This window comes from Drosophila albomicans, chromosome 2R, assembly GCF_009650485.2.
Source record: "Drosophila albomicans strain 15112-1751.03 chromosome 2R, ASM965048v2, whole genome shotgun sequence".
Lineage (NCBI taxonomy): Eukaryota > Metazoa > Arthropoda > Insecta > Diptera > Drosophilidae > Drosophila > Drosophila albomicans.
Genome location: NC_047631.2, coordinates 4807954 through 4831609, shown reverse-complemented (window position 1 = coordinate 4831609; position 23656 = coordinate 4807954). Strand labels below are relative to the sequence as shown.

At 36.4% G+C, this 23656-nt stretch overlaps 2 protein-coding genes and 1 long non-coding RNA gene across 7 annotated transcripts; 1 reads left to right on the top strand and 2 right to left on the bottom strand.

The window, feature by feature from the left end:
* Positions 1 to 1209: 1209 nt before the first annotated feature.
* On the bottom strand, positions 1210 to 4331 carry LOC127565825 (uncharacterized). 4 transcript variants are annotated; one of them, XR_007955218.1, is made up of 3 exons: positions 4298 to 4331; positions 1516 to 1724; positions 1210 to 1449 (listed from the first exon to the last, which is right to left on the bottom strand). It is a non-coding gene; the product is annotated as an uncharacterized LOC127565825 (long non-coding RNA). The 4 variants fall into 4 exon arrangements; XR_007955217.1 differs by lacking the exon at positions 4298 to 4331 and adding an exon at positions 1789 to 1900 and having other exon boundaries at positions 1210 to 1460; XR_007955216.1 differs by lacking the exon at positions 4298 to 4331 and adding an exon at positions 1789 to 1900.
* LOC127565823 (uncharacterized) lies at positions 2034 to 13679 on the top strand. The gene is made up of 2 exons (XM_052006442.1): positions 2034 to 2174; positions 12604 to 13679. The coding sequence occupies exons 1-2, from the start codon at positions 2068 to 2070 to the stop codon at positions 12827 to 12829; spliced, it is 333 nt and encodes a 110-aa protein (XP_051862402.1). The 5' UTR covers positions 2034 to 2067; the 3' UTR covers positions 12830 to 13679.
* Positions 13680 to 16687: 3008 nt separating this feature from the next.
* On the bottom strand, positions 16688 to 20763 carry LOC117576102 (esterase-5B-like). Of its 2 annotated transcripts, XM_052006441.1 has the most exons (3): positions 20725 to 20763; positions 17069 to 18394; positions 16688 to 17013 (listed from the first exon to the last, which is right to left on the bottom strand). In XM_052006441.1, the coding sequence occupies exons 1-3, from the start codon at positions 20744 to 20746 to the stop codon at positions 16769 to 16771; spliced, it is 1593 nt and encodes a 530-aa protein (XP_051862401.1). In that variant the 5' UTR covers positions 20747 to 20763; the 3' UTR covers positions 16688 to 16768. The 2 variants fall into 2 exon arrangements, with proteins under 2 accessions (XP_051862401.1, XP_034116550.2); XM_034260659.2 differs by lacking the exon at positions 20725 to 20763 and having other exon boundaries at positions 17069 to 18472.
* Between the last annotated feature and the right edge of the window lie 2893 nt (positions 20764 to 23656).

The following is a 23656-nucleotide window of genomic DNA, read 5'->3' as shown; positions in this document are numbered from 1 at the left end:
AAACGATTCTATTGTCCTTCTCTGAACCGATTCCAGATGCCCGAGTCCCATCAATGCTAGCGCTAAACGAGATGGGACAATAATAAATTTGTAATCATTATCTATTGTTTACATCAAATATCGAGCAGACAACAGCGAATTGCAAGCAAGGAGATATCAGCATCGCGCCCAGCATTGCCATTTGGCAATGAAACTCAATTCATGACCCCATCAATTCGTTATTCTCTTTTAATTTCAATTTGCTGTCAAATGTTTTCTGTCTGCAAACGAATGACAGCAAATTTAGATTAAATTTCAGTTACTCTAAAATATACCCTTTCCATTTGAAACAAATGATTAATTAATACTCAAGCTTTTTTTGTTGTTAATCCAGTGATTAAAATTAAACAAGCAAGAAAGTTACAGTCGAGTGTGCTCGACTGTGAGATACCCGCTACCCATTTTTAATAAAGGCAAAATATTGCGGTATCATTTTCAAAATATACCGAAAATACTAAATATATACCAAATGGTATGTTTGGTATATCGATACAGCACACCATTCAAAATATACCATAGACGGCAAAATGTACCAGATTGTCGGCCAAAACAACTAAGAGCCCTAGTAAGTAGACGTTTTTGACCATACAAAATTATTTCTTTAATAACTTCCACAGTTTTTATTTGATCGCAACCAAATTTTCAGGAATCATAACTACTATAGTAGTTATAGAATATACCAAAATTGGGAACTCTAGCTTTTAAATTAGGCTTGTTATTCGATTTTTTGATTTGCGGAGGCGGAAGTGGGCGTGGCAAAAATTTGAAACAAACTTGATCTGCGTGCAAACATAACAAATGCTATCGAAAAAAAATTATAGCTCTATTTCTTATAGTCTCTGAGATCTAGGTGTTCCTTCTACCTGTTAAATACATTTCCTGCGGGCACAAAGTTATAATAATAAAATATAATATATAAAAACACACCTAGATCTATCAAATTCAATGACAACTCAAAATGAAGTTTAAATAATATTGTAAAATAACTCAGATACCTTTGCAACATAATCTTAGTAAGGTTACATAGACGACTGTTTACTCTAGAAACACATTCATACCATTCAAAGAAATTATTATTTATTTTAAATTATTAGTATTATTATTATTAAAGTATTATTAAATTACTATGGACATAATAGGTGAGCTCAAAAGAATTGCAGAAGTAATAAATTCTCTTAAGTGGGTGGAATGGAACAGTATATTTTTGGCAATTCTGAAGTCATGCCAATACATAGTAAGGACAATGACAGGTCTAACAAGTCGAGTCCTTCAAATTATACGGCAGCTAATACGCGAATTAAAAACTATTGTCAGACCCCCACATTCTCCCAGAGCTCTGAAGAGGCTTGCTTTAGATTGTAAAGAGCGACGGCACAGGCTTGGTAAGCATCTGATGTAAACAGAATAGCTCTGAAATCAATCTTCAATTTAATTAGTATAACTCACACAATTGTTTCATCATACCATTAACATTACCTTTCTGATCAAGCTCAACTTTTATTTAGAATGAATCAAAATCAGAGCTCGCAAATAACTGTTGACCGTTTCTCGTTGTCTGCAAATACTATAAGTGTCTTTTTCCGGCTCTTTACGAAAAGACTCCATGAGAAACCAATTTATGGGTTCTATTGATGCTGATTCGGATTAGGGTTCGATTCAACTGGATGATGCTTGTCCGGGAAGAACTATAAATAAACAAAATAAAATATTTCAAAAAAATATTTACAAAAATGTTCACAACCGACATACTTGAGAAATTGAGGAGCATTTTAGTTAAATATTTTATTTGAACTGACTCTGAGCTCTGTAATTTCTAGACTATACAGTCGTCTAGATAACCTTACTAAGATTATATTTGCAAAGGTATCTGAGTTATTTTACAATATTATTTAAACTTTATATTGAGTTGTAATTTAGATCTAGATTCAATGACAACTCGAAATGAAGCTTAAATAATAATGTACAATAACTCAGATACCTTTGGAATAATTACCTCAATAATTTGGAAGAAACGAAATCATACTCTAGATGCAGGGCACCATCAGGGCGGCTTTCGCAGCCGCTGGCCTTCATTCAAAATATACCATAAACGGCACAATGTACCAGATTGCCGGCCAAAGCAACTCAGACCCATAGTAAGTACGCGTTTTTGCCCATACAAAAGTATTTCTTTAATAACTTCCACAACTTTTATCTGATCGCAACCAAACTACTACAGTTTATTTTATATACCAAAAAGCTTTAGCTTTAAAATTAGGCTCGTTATTCGATTTTTTGATTTGCGGAGGCGGAAGTGGGCGTGGCAAAAATTTGAAACAAACTTGATCTGCGTGCAAACATAACAAATGCTATCGAAAAAAAATTATAGCTCTATCTCTTATAGTCTCTGAGATCTAGGTGTTCATACGGACGGACGGACAGACACACAGACACACAGACGGACAACAGACGGACATGGCTAGATCTTCTCGGCTGCTGTCGCTGATCAAGAATATATATACTTTATAGGGTCGGAGATGCCTCCTACCTGTTACATACATTTCCTGCGGGCACAAAGTTATAATACCCTTCTACCCTATGGGTAGCGGGTATAAAAACGCACCAGTTCAAATGGTGAGATCCATAAATCGGTTATCGTCTGCGTTAAAATAACTGGCTCAAATAAACACAGTAATTTCATTTTAGAAAAAGGGTTTTCAACGAAAGTACACCCTCATTTACTGTAATGCTCAGAAACTGTTTACCTACAGTTATAGTGATTGGAGTGAATTTTCATTTAAAACAAAGTATGCAGACATTTGGTATACCAAATTTACGGAATTAATATACTAAAAATACTGACAGCTTTATTTCGTGGATCGCTATACAACTACATTAATTTCTTGATATATATAATCATTTCGCTATGCCAAATATAAACAAGTAAGAAAGTTACAGTCGAGTGTGCTCGACTGTGAGATACCCGCTACCCATTTTTAATAAAGGCAAAATATTGCGGTATCATTTTCAAAATATACCGAAAATACTAAAAATATACCAAATGGTATGTTTGGTATATCGATACAGCACACCATTCAAAATATACCATAGACGGCAAAATGTACCAGATTGTCGGCCAAACAACTAAGAGCCCTAGTAAGTAGGCGTTTTTGACCATACAAAATTATTTCTTTAATAAGATCGCAACCAAATTTATAGGAATCATAACTACTATAGTAGTTATAGAATATACCAAAATTGGGAACTCTTGCTTTTAAATTAGGCTTGTTATTCGATTTTTTGATTTGCGGAGGCGGAAGTGGGCGTGGCAAAAATTTGAAACAAACTTGATCTGCGTGCAAACATAACAAATGCTATCTAGGTGTTCCTTCTACCTGTTATATACATTTCCTGCGGGCACAAAGTTATAATAATAAAATATAATAATAATATAAAAACACACCTAGATCTATCAAATTCAATGACAACTCGAAATGAAGTTTAAATAATATTGTAAAATAACTCAGATACCTTTGCAACATAATCTTAGTAAGGTGACATAGACGATTGTATAGTCTAGAAAACACATTCATAGTCAATTATTATTTATTTTAAATTAAAGTATTATTAAAGTATTATTAAATTAATAATAGGACATAATAGGTGAGCTCAAAAGAATTGCAGAAGCATAATAAGTTCTCTTAACCCTAATGGAATGCATCAACAGTATATTTTTGGTTTCTCATGCAGTCATGCCAATAAATAGTAAGGACAATGACACTAACAAGTAGTCCTTCAAATTATACGGCAGCTAATACGCGAATCAAAAGTTATTGTCAGCCCCCCACATTCTCCCAGAGCTTGAAGAGGCTTGCTTTACAATTGTAAAGAGCGACTAATTAAACAGGCTTGGTAAGCATCTGATGTAAACAGAATGCTCTGAAATCAATCTTCAATTTCGCTCTTATAATCTCACACAATTGTTTCATCATACCATTAACATTACCTTCCTGACAAGCTCAACTTTTATTTAGAATGAATCAAAATCAGAGCTCGCTCGACTTGTTAGACCTGTCGTTGTCTGCTATGTATACTATGAGTGTCTTTTTCCGGCTATACTGTACCATTCCACTCACTGAGAAACCAATTTATGGGTTCTATTGATGCTGATTCGGATTAGGGTTATTAAACTGGATGACTTTGTCCGGGAAGAACTATAAATAAACAAAATAAAATATTTCAAAAAAACAATTTACAAAAATGTTCACAACTAACATACTTGAGAAATTGAGGAGCATTTTAGTTAAATATTTAATTTCATTGACTCTGAGCTCTGTAATTTCTATTACTATACAGTTCTAGATAACCTTGTGCCCAGAAATTATATTTGAAAAGGTATCTAGAGTATATTTTACAATATTATTTCGACTTCATATTTAGTTGTAATTTCAAGTTAGATTCAATGACAACTCGAAATGAAGCTTAAATAATCGAATGTACTAATAAAAGCAGATCCCAATTTTGGTATAATTACCTCAATATATTTGGAAGAAACGAAATCATACTCCAGATGCAGGGCACCATCAGTGGCGGCTATCGCAGCCGCTGGTCTTCATTCAAAATATACCATAAACGGCACAATGTACCAGATTGCCGGCCAAAGCAACTCAGACCCATAGTAAGTAGGCGTTTTTGCCCATACAAAAGTATTTCTTTAATAACTTCCACAACTTTTATCTGATCGCAACCAAATTTTCAGGAATCATAACTACTACAGTAGTTATTTTATTCGCAACTTTAGCTTTAAAATTACGCTTGTTATTCGATTTTTTTTTGATTTGCGGGGCGGAAGTGGGCGTGGCAAAAATTTGAAACAAACTTGATCTGCGTGCAAACATAACAAATGCTATCGAAAAAAAATTATAGCTCTATCTCTTATCTATCTCTGAGATCTAGGTGTTCATACGGACGGACGGACAGACACACAGACACATAGACGGACAGACGGACATGGCTAGATCGTCTCGGCTGTTGACGCTGATCAAGAATATATATACTTTATAGGGTCGGAGATGCCTCCTTCTACCTGTTACATACATTTCCTGCGGGCACAAAGTTATAATACCCTTCTACCCTATGGGTAGCGGGTATAAAAAGTAATAATTATAATATAGTCGAAGACCACTCCTAATGAATGTGCCTAAAAAGAAAAAACTGATTTCACTGACAATTTCACTCTTATAGCCCCTCAAGCTGGTAGTAGGATTTACAATCAGGCAAAACCCTTATACTTTTATTATTCACAGAAACTTCAAAAATTTGTAGGTGCCGAGTGCAGAGCACCTTCTTGTGTTGTAAGAAAAAAATAAATCATCAAAAACAAGTGAATACTTGAGCTCCACTGATAATATATTACTTGTGAATAAACTGATGGCATTATAAAGTCCGGGTTGAGTGCTCGTATTATTTGTGTTTAAGTAATTGCTTCGACTGTCCGTGAGGTGCGCATATGAATTGAATGAAGGAGTGTTGAGCGAAACACATATAAAGTAAATACATATGGTATATGGACAGGTGGCCAGTGTGAAATGGTGCACAGCATTTGTTCTTCTTGGGTTGCGCCTTTTGCGTTAAAATGATTTATGCTCAACGCATACTCGGCGTATACTTGTTTTATGAATTCTCTAAATGTGATGAGGCGTGCCATTACGCCTCATGTCAGCGCACTCTGTCTGCACACACACTCACACACACTCACACACACGCTGAATCATGACATACATACATACTAAGCCATGTCTACAGCTTTTATTACCATAAATTCTGACGGCTTCAGGCAGTCGGCGGCGACAGCAACAACGTTGCCACATCAATTGCTATACTTGTGTACATATGTATGTATACTAAAGCGTTATTTTTGTTATTGTTGTTGTTGTTGAAGCCTTGGCTGGCTGCAGAATGTCAGTGCTTTGACGTATTAACAATTTGTCATGCCAAATTAGGGAGCAGCCGGCGTCGCGGCGTAAAAATCAATGCACAGCAACTAATTACTTGGGCTAAGCACATGGCAGACACACACACACAAACAGTTCCCCAAACCCACTTTAATCTGGCCACGCCCCCCTCTGGACTCCTATTTCCCATTCACGCCTCTTGACTGGCTTGCTGATTACTTCGCAGTAGCAGATGAGCTTGCTCTCACAGTTGGTGCTGCTGCAGTTGCAGTTTTAGACCGTATTAAGCTAGTGGACAGGACAGAAGATAGAAGAGACGGGGCAGTAGAGGACACACATCTGCTTGGCTTGGATTTGCTGAATATTGCAAGTAGCAGCTGATGATGTCCCAGTTGGGCAGCAGCAGCTGCTGCATTTGCAGTTTTCCACAGCCAAACACTCACTTTGATCATTTCTCATTTTCCCTGTGACACATGAGTTTTTCATCCTCATTGTCCGCCTCCAGCTACGCCAAGTTGCCTCTGTTGCACCATGCTTCATGCGCCATGTGGCATTGTTGGACTCGTGTGATACTTTTATTGAGAAATATATCAAATGCACATAATACACGTCTTATGAAGTTGGTAAACACACGTCTAAGGCTCGAAGGGGACGGAATGATGGTTAAATGTTATGAGAAGTTATTATTAAATTTTACTATAATAAATCTGAGTAAATTTATGTAGAAGTTCATCTGAAATAACAAAGAAAAATGCATTTATTTCTTTTGAAAATGCTTCACCCTGAACAACTATTTTTATTTTTGTAGTGTACTTTCAACACTTCGTCTGTGCTTATTTTGCATGCATTTTTGAAGATTATTACATTAAATTTCACTGTCAACGACTTTCACGCCCTTCAAACTACTCAAAGTTGGCGTAAATAAACTACAGTTTTATTGCATGTTCCACTCAAACAATAAACGAAATCTAATTTATTCATGCAAATCTCTGTGATGGCAGCCGAGCAGCCAGGCAGGCACTAAAAAATGAGGCAAGAGCTTCGGTTAGGTGACCTTTCATGGCGGAAGCAGGCTCACCTCAGAGTACGACCTGGGCGAGAGAACTTTGCATTGTATTTAAAAGGAAAAGCAAGTGAACACTACACTAAAAATTTGCATAATCGCGTGAAGCTTATTTGTTAAAACGAAGCTGAGCAAAACAAAATGTCACAAATTACACGGGCGACTGACGAGGCAGCGGCGGATGGCTGCTTTGCCGGATTGTGAAAAGGTCAACCAACGTGCAGGATATGTGCAAAGGTGCGAATGTGTGTTTGGTCCTTCGAGCAGGGTCTTAGCAGGTTGCAGAAAAAAGGTACAAACTAGTGGTAAGGGTATTTTGAATAATTTGCATTTAACATGCGCGACATGAAAGGCAAATAAACAACGTCTTGCCTTTGCTCTTCTTACCTTTCACAAGACTCTTACCCTTACACATTCAGTTTCCCGCTCCCCGCTGTTCCCCTGCTGGCCATAAAGCCGAGTGGCAATTTGTCAAACTGCTAACTGGCATGACCAAGCACTCGGCTTTCACTTAGTTGATTTGTTGCAGTCGTTTTTCGTCTGGCTAAATGCCTCAAATGCGATTTGATATGTGGCCCATGTGGCATGCAGCGGCTGAAAGCGCCCATTTCCGCTCGGCTGACATGACGTATGCGTAATCTTGCCTTGCCCTGCCAAATCGAGTCGAAGCGAGTCGAGCCGAGCCCAAAGCCTTAGCTCTAATAACTTTCTTTGCATTAGTTATGAGCTAAGTATGGCCAACAACGTACAACTTTATTGAACTAACTCCAGTTACATCGTCATCGTCATCGCCATCTTCGCCTACATCCTCATCCTCATCTCACATACACAAATTAACATAATTTAGTCCAGGGCAGGACCTGCCTTAAGCAAATTGTTAAAGTTTTGGTTGAAACGCAGCTGCAAGTCAATAAGCTGTAGTAAACTTTTGTCCAACATGATCAATTTCTCCCCAAAAACCGAGATACACGAAATATGAGAGTAAAGTATAAATTTGATTAATATTAATGTGTGTCTGCGTGTGTGGGTATGTGTGTGGGAGAAAGAAGGATGGAGACACAGGACATGGATAAACAATGCCATGTAATACTATGACTACAATATCAATAAACCAAATGCCAGCAACTGGACGCAACTCGCCGCCGCCTGGCAGAGTGATGATTTATTGCTGTTGGGTCACCGGTCATCCATAGAGTCCATGGCTTGTTTTCCCGTCTGATTAAATACGTACGTTTATACTGCATATTTCACCTATGGCAGGATCATGCTCCATTAAATCTTTTGCGACACATTCAATGAGCCCCATAACGTGCGCCCTAATACCTTTCAGTTTTTCGGCCCCCTCTCAGCTGACCAATATTCCCAATGCCACGACACACGACACACGACCTCGACGCTTGCCACACCAAGTTGTTTCCGCACTGCAATAATCGCTTGACCAGCGGCTGCTGTCGTCATGTGGGGCAAACAAGCGCTTGGCACTAATATCCCTTTTGTTTATAAATGTTATAATGGGGGGAAAAATTATGATTCTTTTTTACTCCCACCCATTTGTGTGTCGAGCCTTTCCCTGCTTCTGCCCCTGCCTCTGACGTGTGTGGATGTGTGGATGGCTGCCAAAACAACCACAGACACAGCAAAATAGCCGCATCCGTAGTGCAAAAGGACATGGGACACAGGACATGGGACGTAGTGCAAGCGACGAGCTTGTCGCTTTTCAAGTGATAAATTGATTGGACCTCACGCACACACACACACGCATCCCAGTACAAACATAGTATACTATCGTACAAATGTGTATGTGCGGCATAACCAACATTCATATCGACGGTCAGACGTGTAGTTTACTCCGCTGTCAACCCCTGGCATGTTGCGTGGCTATTTAGCCAATTTATGGTTAAGGTTAGCAGCCCGAGTAGTGGTCAAAGGATAATAGTCACACAGTTCCTGCACATGACTCGAGACAGAGACCGAGACCCAGACTCGACACTGTGAGACTAGCATAAGCGCCATATACGAGTATAGCCCATAGGATTGGGCGTGCTTTCAAGTTGGTTTTGTCTTTGACCCGGTCCAATTGTTTGCACAAGATCAAATTGCACTCGCCCCACACTTCTCAACAAACCCTGTTGTTGTAAGAGTGTGTGTGTGCGTCGCTGGTGTCCATGTTAACGGGCATATTATATTCCGTTTATGTGGCTACATGAGATATCATGGCAGAGCCGTAGCTACACTGCTGAAAGTCCGTAAAAAGCTTCAAATTTCACTTTGTCGAGTAGGATAAATTAAAAGATCATTGATATAAAGATCATTATTATTAAACGAATTTAAATATTATATATCCATAATTAATTATATTTGTTATACAATATTTTACAATAAATTTTTAAAAAATATTAAATACAAAATATTTCATAAGCGATTCATCTACAAAATTATATCTTAATTAATTTAATTTAAGTTAAACAAAACCTACATAACTTCTTTTATTTTTTAACATTTTTAAACTTTTTTAGTGCTTGCAGTATTTTTCTATAACTAAAAATGAACATTTAATTCAGTTTTGTGTAACTTTTACCTACAATTCTTGTTAATATAATTGTTAAATGCTTAAATATATTTTTTCAATTTTTCAGTGTACTTAATATACTTAGTTAGATTTATTGTCATTTTTTACTGTGTAGACAGTAAAGATGTTTTAATATAAGTATTGTGAATATGTGTATGAGTGTGTGCTATTTTTGTTGGTGCTTTTATTTTGTCGCATTTTTCGTAAAGGCTAAATTATAATAAATGTCATTGTACTTTTCCAAAAAGACCAAATGCCACATTGAGAATTAATTTATGGGGTGAAACTTTTGCCATGCGTTAAAGTATATTTTGAACCCCTACAGAGCGAGACAAAACCAAGGTAAATAATCTTTTATGTCATACTATGAGAGTATGAATTTATGCCATCTACATACATAAATTACTAACGTTTCCTCTTTCCTTTCTTTTTACAATAAATGCTCAAGGACAATTGAGAAATACATTTGAGCATGCTTCGATTGCCATTCTAAAAAAGCAAAATATTGTCGCATCTTGTAACTAACGAAATATGTAATAGGAACATAAATAAGTATTCCATAATCCTTTAAAGCTAAATACAAATAAGGAACATTAACTATAATCTACACTTTGAGCAAAGCAGCTAAAACTGATAGTCCGGCTATAATATGTATTTATACCTTTTTTCATCTTATTAATATGTTATATGGGTAATTCCATGTCGAAATTTGTCCCGTGCGAGACTTTTTACAGTGCACTGCAGTGAAAATAACATAAACTGAAACAATTTTTAAAATAAGTGAATGTTATTCTTAAAGCTCTAGATAAGTACTATATTTAGAGCTAAAATTGATTTTAGGAACTGGATCTGTTTTCCGATAAAATATATAATTTCGTTCATTTTTTGGTTTTGCGTACGAATTGGTTAATTTTTGCAATTATCACAACAGAAAACAAAAGAGAAAGAAAATTCCAAAACCATTCTTAGCTCTAATTAAAGTACTTATCTAGAGCTATAAAAATAAACTTTTCTTATTTTCAAAATTGTTTCAGTTTATGTTATTTTCAATGTAAAGAGTCTCGCACGGGACAAATTCCGTCATGGAATTACCCATATTTAGAACATTTTGACTCTGATAATTGTAATCGCTAAGATATTTACTGTTTGTTAAAACTTATTTAATTCTAATTACATATTCAAATACTTTTGGAACTGTGGTGATTTTTATGTATACTTCATTATTTTTCATAGAAATAAAACTTTATTTTTTAGTTTGATAACCTCTGACTGATCAACTGGTATTTAAAATATCTAATTTATAGATTTTATCAAAATTTACTGGTTATTTTATGAAATATTATTTTGATAACTTGCATATCAAGTCGCCTGGTCTGAACTACATTCATAAGTTCAAGTATTTGAAATATGTTTTCATTCAGAAGAATGCATATTCATATACTTTACCTTCTGTTGTATCGGAAATACCTTTAGTGTTCCACAAGTGGGAGATGCGAACATTTAGAAATATGTCAACTGATTACACATTCAATTATTTGACTCTAATTCTTATACCTCAGCAACTATATATATATTATCATTATCATCATTGTATGGACTGATTCGGGACTTATACTTTATAACAGTTTGTTCGAACAAAATTTAGCTGTATTATAATTAAGCTGAATAACAAGTACAAGTAACCTTAACATATTTTTTTCATAAACGAGAAGCCATGAACCATATTCAAGTCGAGTGTAAAGAATAATGAATAAAGGATGCAGTGTATAAATATTTTAATGAAAGTGTCATTGTTTTTATTGTGGCTATCAAAATCAACGCTTCAGCTGGCCAGTGAAAGGGTGTGTTGTAGTTGATTACACTTATAATATGCCTCATTAAAAATAATAAACTGTCAGCTAAATGAAAATGTTTTTCTTTTCTGATATTCGCCATCCCTTTTTGCGTTCGTTTTTGTTGTGGGCTTGCTAAATTTGAAATTTTGCAAAATTAATTGCGCGAAGTGCATGTGCAAATGTAAAATAAACTTTCATCTTTTTTTTGTTGAACAGTGGAAACGGGACTCTTTTCCTCTCAATTCATCTCTCTCTCTCCCTCTCTCTGTCTCGCTATTTCTGCCCGTCCTTCTCAGTCTCGTATGTCCACAAGTCAGGCAGGCTTCGCTTTGTAACAGTATCCTTGAAATGCAAGCTCGTATCTGCCATTTTTGCACACAAAAAGCATGGCTGCATTTCTCCCTATGTTATGAATACTTATGCTATATGAATATATACTTATGTACACACATACAACAAACACATATATATATATGAATTTATTTTATATACAAATAAACATTATTGTGTGTGGTGCTGCTAAATGCGGTTTCTCAGTTGCCTTTTGCTTTCTTTGTATACCCAGTATCCTGGTCAAAAGGTATAACACATAATTGCACTGGTAAAAAGATACCATTCCAGCTCGAAGTCTCCTCCTGCAGTAGGAAATAAATGCTTTCAAATATCAATGTTTGATTCTAAGAGAAGTTGATGATGATATTCAAATTGGATGCAGAGGATATCGCATTCGAGCATTCTCGACTAGAGCATTCTTACTTGTATTTTTGTGCATTTTTTTTCCAACAAGTACTGCATGCAGTAATGGGGCATGCCGATGGAGTGGGAACTTGAGCTGAGAAGCGGTTAGCACGGGGGAGGGAAGGGGGCATGTTGGTGTTTATGGCAGCAGAAAAGGCCATAAACTGAACAAAAAGCATATTCTCCTGTCATAATGTACGGTTGTATGTGTATGTGTGTGTGAGAGAGATTGTGAGCTAAACGGCATTTGGGGACTGCAGCTAAAATGTTCAAAAACTAAGATTTCATAAACTGTACCTTCTGTTAGTGATGGTTGCGTGAGTTGTCATTGAATGTCATTGGAATGCATACTGAAATATCGTCAACAATTTTTTTTTAAGATTATAGTTCTTATGGCAATTTTAACTTAAATTCTTTCTAAAGTAGCAATGACATTCTCTCTGTCTTCACTGGAATTCAATTGTGGCGGGCTGGAAATTTAAAAACGGATATCCAAAGAACAACAATCATCGTCTCGATGCCGCCCGAATACCTTCTCTTTCTACACAATAGCGGCAACCGACATTACAATGGGATTGGACGACCATGGTCCACATGGAATGAATGTTGTTTTGGGAGCAGCATGTACATACGTATTGCCATTAGAGACTGAAAGGACGAGGACAGCAAGCATGAGAAGACAGTAGTGCAAAGAGAAAGTGAGCTGGGGATTGTTGGCTAAGACTGAGGCTGCTGTGGCTGCTGCGCATTTGTTTGCTGCAGAAATTAAAATGTTTACACAACCGAATGCTCGAATGCCGACGACGGTTTGCATTCACTCATTGTTGCTGTTGTCGTTTGCTGGTGTATTTCATGTTATCCACTACATGTCCTTCAACAACATTTTGTTGGTTGTGGCAGGCTGTAGCTGTAGCTGCAGAAGGTGTTGCTGTCGACATTACCCTTGGCTGCCTCTCGTTTCCCATTTCTCTTCAATTCACAGCATTAGCAAAGCAAGTCCAAGTGTCACTTGTTTTTTCTTCTCATTTTTCATTCAAATGTCGGCAGCAAAATTGAATCATTTCTATAAACTATTCGATGGCCCCTCGCTTTGTCGCATGAACAGCTTAACCATTCGCTTGGCATAATCTTAAGTACTTGACGTTAGATCCTCTAAGTGCCGCAAGTGGCATTCGTGGCAGCCTCAACTTAACACCGTTTTAATCTACCATTTGGCAATGCAACGATTTTCACTTCCTGTGTGTAATCCTCCCATTCGCCATCGCCAATGAACTCCACTTAGAGACAAGGTGCTGCCAGGCAAGTACTCCCAACGTGATTGTCGACCAGCAGGCAACTTCTTAGTGCTAGTTTGCCGAGCTGAAGTGCAGCTGAATATTTTATGAAGTTGCCAAGTACTTCGTCTTAAACTTGGACATGCCGGAAGCCACAGACCAAGGCTGTCAAGCCAACATGACAAAAATCAGTCTCGGCAACAACAACAGCAATGGCAACTAACAACTGAAAAACTCAAACAGATTTCAGTCTCAGCTCACATCAAAGTTGTCGACAAGTATTTATAGATACACATGTCGTTTTCATAAAATAAATAGGACTAGTGAAAGTTCACATTCCGACCTACAATCGATAACGTAATTGTTTAAAAGAACGTCAGTTTTAAATCAAGAATATATTATAAGCCCTATTTAAAAAAATTATACATTTTTTTATACCCACTACCCATAGGGTAGGAGGGTATTATAACTTTATGCCGGCAGGAAATGTAACAGGTAGAAGGAGGCATCTACGACCCGATAAAGCATATACTATACATACATTATTAATCAGCGTCAACAGCCGAGACGATGTAGACATGTCCGTCTGTCTGTCCGTGATTGCTTGATTGGTTGTGATCAGATAAAAATTGTCGAAATTATTAAAGAAATTCTTTGGGAAAAACGCCTACTTACTAGAGGGGTCTTAGTTGCTTTGATTGATAATCTAGTATATTTCGCACTCTATAGTATTGAATAAATATACCCAATATACAATTTGTAATTTTTTAGTATTTATGTGGTACCACAATATTTTGGTTTGTAGCTTTCTTACTTGTTAAATATTGCATACACTCGTGTATACATATAACTATTAAATTACAAATTATTGTAGTTTAAATATATGAAATTCACTTATTACACAATTCAGAAAGCTGCAATTGAGTGTACCCAATTGTGAGATATCCGCTACCCATTATGAATAAAAGCAAAACAGTACAGTATAAATTTTAAAATATAACTAATTAATATACTACAGAAATACCACAAAAATATCAAATAGTATATTTGGTATATTGCCACAGTACTATAAGTACAAGTGCTAAATACATATATCAGATTGCCAGCCATGATGTTTGTAACTCTATCTCAAATAGTCTAATTTGGATACCACACAAAGATAAGTGCACGAGAAAGTATGTATTATGTATTAGCTCAATAGAATAATTTAATTTAATGTCAATTCAATTTATGTATACATTTATTTTAATAAGAACGCATTTAAATTTTAATAATTTCCACTTATAAATTATACATGTGTAGTGGAGAGCATGACAAAAAATTAAACTGCGATTTAAACTTAAACTTAAATGTGTTCTTCTTGCTAGAAATATACTTTAAACAATTATCTTATTTGAGCATTATTCGAAATGCAACAGTTAGCTCCAAATCAAACATTCTTAACTTTAAATTGAAATATTTACTCAATCGTATATTTATGCACTTGCTAACAAATTCTTGCGAAAAGTTATGCTAAAGATATAATTCAATAATTTAACTGTATTTTGTTTTCCGCAAAGAAAATGCAAATTTTTTGAGGGAATGCAGAAATTGATTTACCAAGCACTCGATTCCAGTTTTACTATTTTGCATCTTAATAAGTTTCACTACGAAAAGTAACCAAAGAGAAACTTGTTTTGTTTTTATCTCGAATAAAATATGCACAAGAACTTTGAAATGTATATATTTTTTATTTGTGAAGAATAATGCATTTTGTGGCATTTGATTTGCTTTTGACAAGCTGAGTTGCAATCAGACTAACTAATGTTTTAACAGTTCATAATAAAGACAGCAGCTTAATTAGTTTGCATTCAGTTTATATTTTATTCTATTAGAATATTTTTGGGGAGCCTTAAAGCATTTAATACCCTGGCACTTGCAGGCAATACTGGTAGCTTTTGTTGTTTGCAAGATGCTCGACAGTTGCCAAAATTTGTTGGTCAGGTAAATGCGAAACAATCAACCAGACGTCCACTCCAGCCCATGGGGGAGATGAATTCGCCAAAGCAGAAAATAAACAAATAGCGGCCGAAACATATTTCGCTCATTTTGCCACAGGATTTTATATACAGTATATGTTATATGGTAGTTTGGGGTTCGAACTCGGGTTTGAGTTCTCATTTTTGGTGATTTATTCGGAATTCGGTCCGCTGGTTGGCTTATTTGTCATTGTTTGTGGCTGACTTCTGCTTCTGGTTCTGCTTTTGGTTCTGGCTCTGGCCTCACTTTATTTTTCCTTTTCGCTTTCTTACGATATTTCTTCTACTTTTATTCTCGTTTTCGTTATATTCGCCAATTGAATTTGCTTTTATTACATTTATTGTGGGTTTCTGGCCGGCTGCTTATTGTTAGTAGCCTCCTTCAATGTGGCTCTGTCCCTCTCTCTCTTTCTCGCCTGTGCCCAGTACATTATCTCTAAATAATTTATGTTTGTATACATTTTAATTTAATTTATTTGTACAACCAGACTATTTGTTTTTCTTGTTGTTGTGGCTGCTTCTCTTGTTGTTGCTGCCGCTGCTGCTGTTGCTGCTGCTGTTGTGCCGGGTCTCATGTTTGGCCAGCAAACAAACCGCCAACAAATACAATAAATTCTTCATACCTACTATATGTATGCGGCTTTGTGAGCGTGGGTGGTGTGTGTGATTGCGGTAAAATCCAATATTGATTGAGTAGCCGCAATGTTGGCTGGCTTCAGCAAATAAGTAAGATATCGTAAAAGGCCTCACCGAGTAATTGCTAATAGTCGTATTATATGGGTACATACATAGTTTTTATGAAGATTGTTTCTCTTTTTTTTTTTGATACTCGAATAATACCTTGGAGATTTTTCCATTGCACTTACGAGTGATAAAAGTGCTCGGCAACCATACATATATGCTATAAATCCGTCTACCAACTTCATCGTTTGGTCCCACAAACACACTTACACGTACTTTGTAGTCGCCGTCTAAAAGGGGAATCTAATTAAGAAGTTCGAGTTCGGAAAGGAGAAATATAATGAAATGGCTATTACACTTTGATGTGGCAATAAAAAAGTATGATACTTCGAGTCGAGTGGGATACAAATATTAAGTGTGACCAAACCAAACCCACTCACATATCTTTAAATAGCATAAAATGTTCGTTTCAATCGCATAAGTAATTTATTGAACTAAAGTTTAATAATTATAGATAGATAAAACGATATTTGTGTGCATTTATTGTAAGTAATGTACAATTTAATGAATTTTAGTGAAATTATTACCACCTTCTATAATGTATTTTTGAACAATAATTCAAGGAAGTACGTCGATCTCAAGATTCTCGCAGCCGCTACGTGTTATCGAAAGCAATTGAATTTGTTTATGGTCCAGATTGTTCTTGAACTTGCAGTTTGCGTAGTTTAAGACGCCAGTTGAACTCTGTGCGAATCCTTCAATCATTTGTACAAAATATTGTGATACAGTTCTCTCATCAGAAGTTAACGAGGAGTTTGGTTGTAGGCCAAACATCAGGATGAAATCGTCGCAGTGAACAGTTCCTGTAAATACGAATTGAAGAACTTCAATTTAAATGACAGAAGCAAAAGTTCTTACCAAAATTAATATCATTCCTTCTAGAAAGCCAGTGGGCTAGACCTTTCTTCGAGGGAAAGTCGTAGATGTATGCGTAAAATGGACTCTTTCCATGTTTTTTGTATAAATCCATTAATTTCGTCACACTGTTCTTGAATAAAATGTCGGTAAAGATACGCTGAACATCACAATAGGTATCTAGGTTAAAGCTACGATTTCCCAAATATCTTTCTTTGAGATTATTACTATAACTGTCAATTTCATCAACGCTGTTCATCGACTGGCGATAAAAAAGAAAATCAGGTGCCAGCTCCTTCCATCGATTATTTAGCTCTTCTATCAGCTCCTTCCCATTGGGTTGTTTCTCCAGCAACATAGCAGCATTGAATCCTCCATCCTCTGTTGTATAGCTTATTAACCAAGGAATTTCCGCGAAGTTGGAATTCTTCATAATATCCTCAGGATGTTGGGTCAAAAAGGAATCTATCGCATCTTCGGGTTCCACCACTGGACCAAATATGGCGAACGGAACATAACCAATGACGAGAAAATTACGAACTGCAGAGACAATGTCCTTGGGGTCCTTCGATTTCAAGCATTTCTTTATTTCGCTGGAACTGTTAATATCCTTGCAACCCATAAATTTTGCCAACTCAAATGCTCTTTGTTTATACCCTTGTAGTAAAGCCCAAGGATCTAAAGCATTTCCACTAATAGAGATGGCAGCCTTTGCCAGTTGCTTAATATTCGGCTGAAGGAGCTGCAAGTGTACTGAAGCACCGCCAGCAGATTGGCCAAATAACAATATATTCTCTGGCTCTCCGCCGAATCGTGCAATGTTATCCTTTATCCAATTCAACGCCAGTCGCTGATCCTTCAGCCCAAAATTACCTGGCAAGTCGGCATCACCGGTGCTCAAGAATCCGAGTGGGCCAAGCCGATAACTGACTTTAACCACAATCACATTGCCATGGGCCAGGATCATCTCATGACCCACTTCAGCCGCACCACCGAACATAAATGCACCACCATGAATAACAACCACCACTGGGAAGCTTTTCCGATTCTCATTCTTTGGCTTGTACACACTCACAGTCAGACAATCCTCTTTGCCCATCAGTTTATTATCCTCATCTACCAAAATGGACCACTGTAGGCAGAGTTCTGGAGGTTGAGTGGCATCAAATACATGCTTCCATTGCTGACTATATGGACGAGGTGCCTCGAAGCGCAACTCCGCTACAGGAGGTTCCGCATAGGGTATTGACTCGTAGCTGTAATACCCTCCGTTATCACGACCTTGTATTCTCCCATTGGGTAGCTCCACCACAAGAGGATCAGTCTGAGCTGCAACCAGGCTTAGAAAATGTAGGAAACTCAAGAATGTCAACCAATGCCACATGATCGATCCACTATCAAAGACGCTTCAATACAGACTGCGTTGACTAATGATAATCAAACTTGTTTTATTTCGAGCACAAAATTCATTTTCCGACAATCCAAATATCGTAGCATTTGATTACAACACGGATATATTGATATTAGTCATTATCAGTTAACATACTCCCATTTTTATTGATCTTGACTGCTCTAAAGTAGCTATTAAACATCAATGAGGAGTTATAAATTACTAGTTGAGATTACAATGAACGAAGTCTTAACACCTAACAATTAGTTGCATATCAATTGCATCGCGTGACGCCCAATTGTTGCTGCAAAGATATGTATCTCTGATGGCTGATAATTGGAAAATGAGTATATTTAAGATGATAATATAGTAATCAAGTAAAATACTTTATTATTTGATATATTTGCATAATAATAGAAATGAACAATCCCTAATTTAGTATTGAGATTTTGTGGAGTATGTAATCATTGCAGTTCATTATTATTCTAAATACTCGTGTAGATATGTATAAAAGGCTAAGGCTACTTCCGACACTAGAAACTATTTATGCAAATGCATACTTCATCAGCATCAAAGAAGTTTGAGAGTCGTTGCTGCAGACAAACAACAAGTTCTAGTCAAGAAATCATAACTTATAGCTCAGCCTTAAATCAACCGGTTTAATCACATTTTAGTTTGAGTATGCAATACTCTATATTTCATCATTTGCACATGATGAATATGCACGTCATCGCTATGTCTCATAATGCGCTTTACAATTTGTGTTTTGCATCATCTGGCGGCACAATAGTCAAATGCTAATGTAGTCTTAACTAAAGCAACAACACATAGTATAGGAAAACAGAAGCACTCAGAGCTCAGAGCTTCTGACTGCCCTGTGGATGAATTTCCACTGCTTCACAATTCGCTCACATTTCATGTTCAACTCGGTAAATGGAAATTTTATGTAGTTTTGCTAGCAGCTACATACAGTATTTATTTAATATAACACAATATATACACATACAAACGAATGTACATATGCATATATTTGCCGAGTTCTCGTGTTGTTTCAGTCGACGTTTTAAAGTTTATGTGGGCCCCATGTCTGAAATGGCCCTTAACGGGCGTTGATCATATTTTGCACTCCGGATGGCGTTGTACTAGTACGCAATTTACATAAACATAAAGTCGTTTGTTATCCATGGACCGTAGCAGATACAGATATTTACATACACGTCTATGTACTTTGCTCCCACTTGGCAGCTGTGTGAATATTTGCTCATTAAATTATGCCTCGTGCCCCCCAAATCAGAAACTATAGTACTCCGAATGACCTATACATGCTATGGTATGTCTTAGCTTTCGTATCTGTCAGCTTTGCCCACAATACAGTAGTCGTAAACTTGGCTGAGAACTTTGTTTTATATTTGCTCCGAACCAAACTCAAAGTCAGTTTGCATTCCAACCATATTCTATCACCTCCTCTGCATCCCTTTCCACTTACCCTTTACACTCAAGTCAGATTGGCCAAGTAAAATTGGTGAACACGTGCAATGGCCTGTAAGAGGCTTATGCACATAGTAGATTTACTCGAAGATTGGCAATTAGTAATTGGCCTGAAAGATACCTTCCCCCTTTCCTACTTTCACCAGCTATAGTTAAATATTAATTTGAAATAGTGCAGTAATTTAAATTAACAGTAGACCTTTTCTGGGTTTTTTAATTCATTACAAAATTAATCAATTTTAAAATTGCTGCTTGAATGCTCTTTATAAGCTTTAACTCCAGATTTTACTTATCTTAATTTTTTTTTGTAGTTTTTTCACTAAATAAGACATTTGAAGGCAATGCCGAAATCTTTGATCAAAAACCACACAACATAGTCAAAGCATCAACCACTAAAATAACCATTACACCTCAGTCAGTACAAGTAGTAAACGGAGTAGTCACGATCCTGATTTATCGCTCACTTTCAATTACTAAACATGATGCTTCCTTTCTCATACGTCATCGATCTCATACCTTTCAAGCCCTTTGCATTAAGAAGTTTCAAGAATTATAAATATAATTTCATTTTTGTTTTCAATCTGTAACTAAAAAGTAATGAAGGCAAATACATAAGTTTACCCCACATTTTCATTATATATCACACCCTTTTTACCATATCACGTCACACCCTTTTTACCATATCATATCACACCTTATTAATCTAACTAAACTGTACTCATTATTAGATTTGAAATATTGCATGGTGTCAATTTAAAACCGTATATAAAAGTATACGTACATGTATTCAATGTGCAATTCATATTTTTTGAAATTCCAAGTTAACATCTCAAATAAAGAAAAGTTTAATTCAAAACAACTTATTTTAAATTCCCTGAAGTTTCCTAATAATAAATTTAGCATTTAAAAAAAGTTTGCACCACTGTTTAATTTATCTTTTGTAGTAATCTGACAGCACTTTCTTGTATAAATCTGCAAAACTGCCAACGTTAGCCAACACTAATTATCGAAAGACCGATAACTGCATCACCGTCGGGATAGATTGTAATGCATACTATTAAATGCATTATAAATATTAGGGATTAAGGACTGTGTTACAACCCGCGCAGCTATACAATAAAAAACCAATTACGTATAAATGTATTTCATGATTGGATCTATTTTATCATGGTGACTATTTCATCGTACTGTATCTATATTAAATTTTTACTAAAACTGTTTAATTTCACTTCTTAAAGGTGATATTTTATTTAAGTCTCGGAAATTAATAACCAAATTGTATTTCTATCATGACCGAATCTAGAATTGATATGTGTACGCACAACTTTTGGCTTGTTATCGAGTGATGTCGATGTCGAATTCAGATTCGCCAGCAAATCAGACCTGTTTCTAGCGGTAGTCTAATGTTTTTGGGAGCAGTTGCAGAGTCTGGAGCTGGAGCTGGAAATTTTGCGATTACTGAGGGGAATAACATACATATATATCGCTCCCAATATAAGAAAATATTATATTAATAAAAAATTTAAAGCTATCTGTGGACAAAATTAGAAGTTGCATCTTCCATCAGAAGAGCGATTCCCTATATATGGCGATTCCCGAAATAGTGAAAAATTGGTAGCCATATTAAGCTCCCCAACTAATATATTTACCACCAAAAAACCCAGACTTGAATTTTATAGAGCTTGTATAAGAAATTTTGGAGTAAAAAATTTAAAAACATCACCATTGCTCCAATGTTTAAGGATAAGTTCAAAGAGTAGTCAAATAATAATAACATCTTTGTAACGAACACGTCTTGGGCGTCGTCTTATAATAAGACAACCCGTTCAGTGGGCAGCCAACTGGAAGCATACTCTGCCTACATTGTCGACTAAAGCTCAGGGAAAGTGGGGTGGGTCTTTTGCCACCTAGTAAGCTACCGTGCCACACAGATAAAAAAGGTAGACAGAGTTAAGACGGGAACAGACAGGATAGGCTATCAACCGATAGACCGGTTAAGAAGTATATGTATTCAATATATATATGTGAAGAACGAAGATGGTTATGTTCTTCTTCTTTACCCTCCCAACCTGTAAAAGCTTCTGGCTCTATGCCTTTACCCAATTTAAGCAACAACAAGTAATATCAGGTGCCCATTACTTTATAATTTTATTTCGACTTCATGATTATTCCAAGAGATTAATACCAAGAGAATTCAAATATACTATAATGCATGTACATAACTTCATTTTATGCATTATTTGCCTACTATATTAATTTTGCCTAGTATTTCCTAATAGGATGGGTATGAATATAATACTGATAAGAATAATAATAGCAAAAATAATAGCTGTCATATACAAGTTACAAACGATTTTTGTGCGGCTAATACACATACTCATTATACGCTGATTTTTATTGCATCGATATCGACAGGCCTGTGATGATTGATGAGTTGATGAGCTGGGTGAACTTCAAAAAGGATTCGAATATATAACAGCTTTGATATAATATTATATACATACCATACCCATATGAGGACTTACTATTGGATTATAACTAACTTAAAATATAATACTAAATATAAAATTTACATTTAAATTCAAATATGAATTATATTTCAATACTATTTTTAATTGAATTTACGTTATTTTGTTGAACATTTTGTATGGACAAGAAAAATTGTATACGAGAAAAGAAATAACAGCAACAAAGGCGGCAGAGAGTGCACAGCACTGTCGGCGGCGTCAGGAACAGCAACGAGAATCAGCAGTGGCCTCCAGTGACAAGCGCACTGTCAACACAACATCCAATCAGGGATGCGACGACGAGTGGCGGCAAAGATTTCAATGCCGACGAGTGGTGCGGGCTCGGCAACACATAGCAGCGAGTCGTAGCAACGAGTCTGCGAAACGCGCAGCCTCAGCAGCGCATGGCGCAACTTCCACACTAGTAACGAGAAGTGGCCACGATCAGCTCTATGCTAATCCGTTCTTTCTCAAAAATTATCCGAAGCTTGTGTTCCTTCTGGAACCGTTTTAGCAACGCATGGCGTCGCTTCTACAGCCTCTTGCTGTCAAGTGCAAATATCTAGGCGTATGGTGGCAACTCCCTTTTGCAAAGTTGTTGCATTTTGGCGCGGGGCCGCTGCAGTTGCAGATCAGTGGATGTGTGCTGTATTGCCACGTGATTGCACACACAATAACCTACACCAGGAAAAACGTACCAATTAAATTATGAAATTTGGTTATCTCGCTACGTACCTTGTAAAACCAACAAGAGGGCCAAAGAAAATAAAAACAATGCACTTTGAAAAGTGCGCACTCCCGAACAACACCAGTAAAATATATATATTATATTATGACGGATGCCGTCAGATTTATTTTTAATATTTTGGCTGCGGCACACTATCTTTGTAGCTTTCGAATTGAAAAGTGATGGTCTAGCCTAGATTAAGCGTGAATATCGATATTGCTTGATTATCTAAGTTAGATATCGATATTATTTAATACGATACTTATGTGAATGGCAAAAGTGATCCTGCAAACTCACTGCAAATATTCAATAGATAATTAATAATATACTAACATCTGTTGGCGAGTGCATCAATCATCGAATGCAGATGTTATCGCGAGCAGCTGTTAGCTTGCACAACAGTCGAGTCGCAAATATCGATACCGCCATACAATTCAAATTCAAACTGCAATTAACGGACGTTGCTCACCCCTACATCT

Excerpts from the sequence above, each read along its gene's own strand:
- LOC127565823 (XM_052006442.1), top strand. The coding sequence starts at position 2,068 with ATGCAGGGCACCATCAGGGCGGCTTTCGCAGCCGCTGGCCTTCATTCA. Across the intron at positions 2,175-12,603 it reads CAAAGCAACTCAGACCCATA|CAATGACATTCTCTCTGTCT; the intron begins GTAAGTACGCGT and ends TTTCTAAAGTAG.
- LOC117576102 (XM_034260659.2), bottom strand. The coding sequence starts at position 18,449 with ATGTGGCATTGGTTGACATTCTTGAGTTTCCTACATTTTCTAAGCCTG. Across the intron at positions 17,014-17,068 it reads AAGGAATGATATTAATTTTG|GAACTGTTCACTGCGACGAT; the intron begins GTAAGAACTTTT and ends TCGTATTTACAG.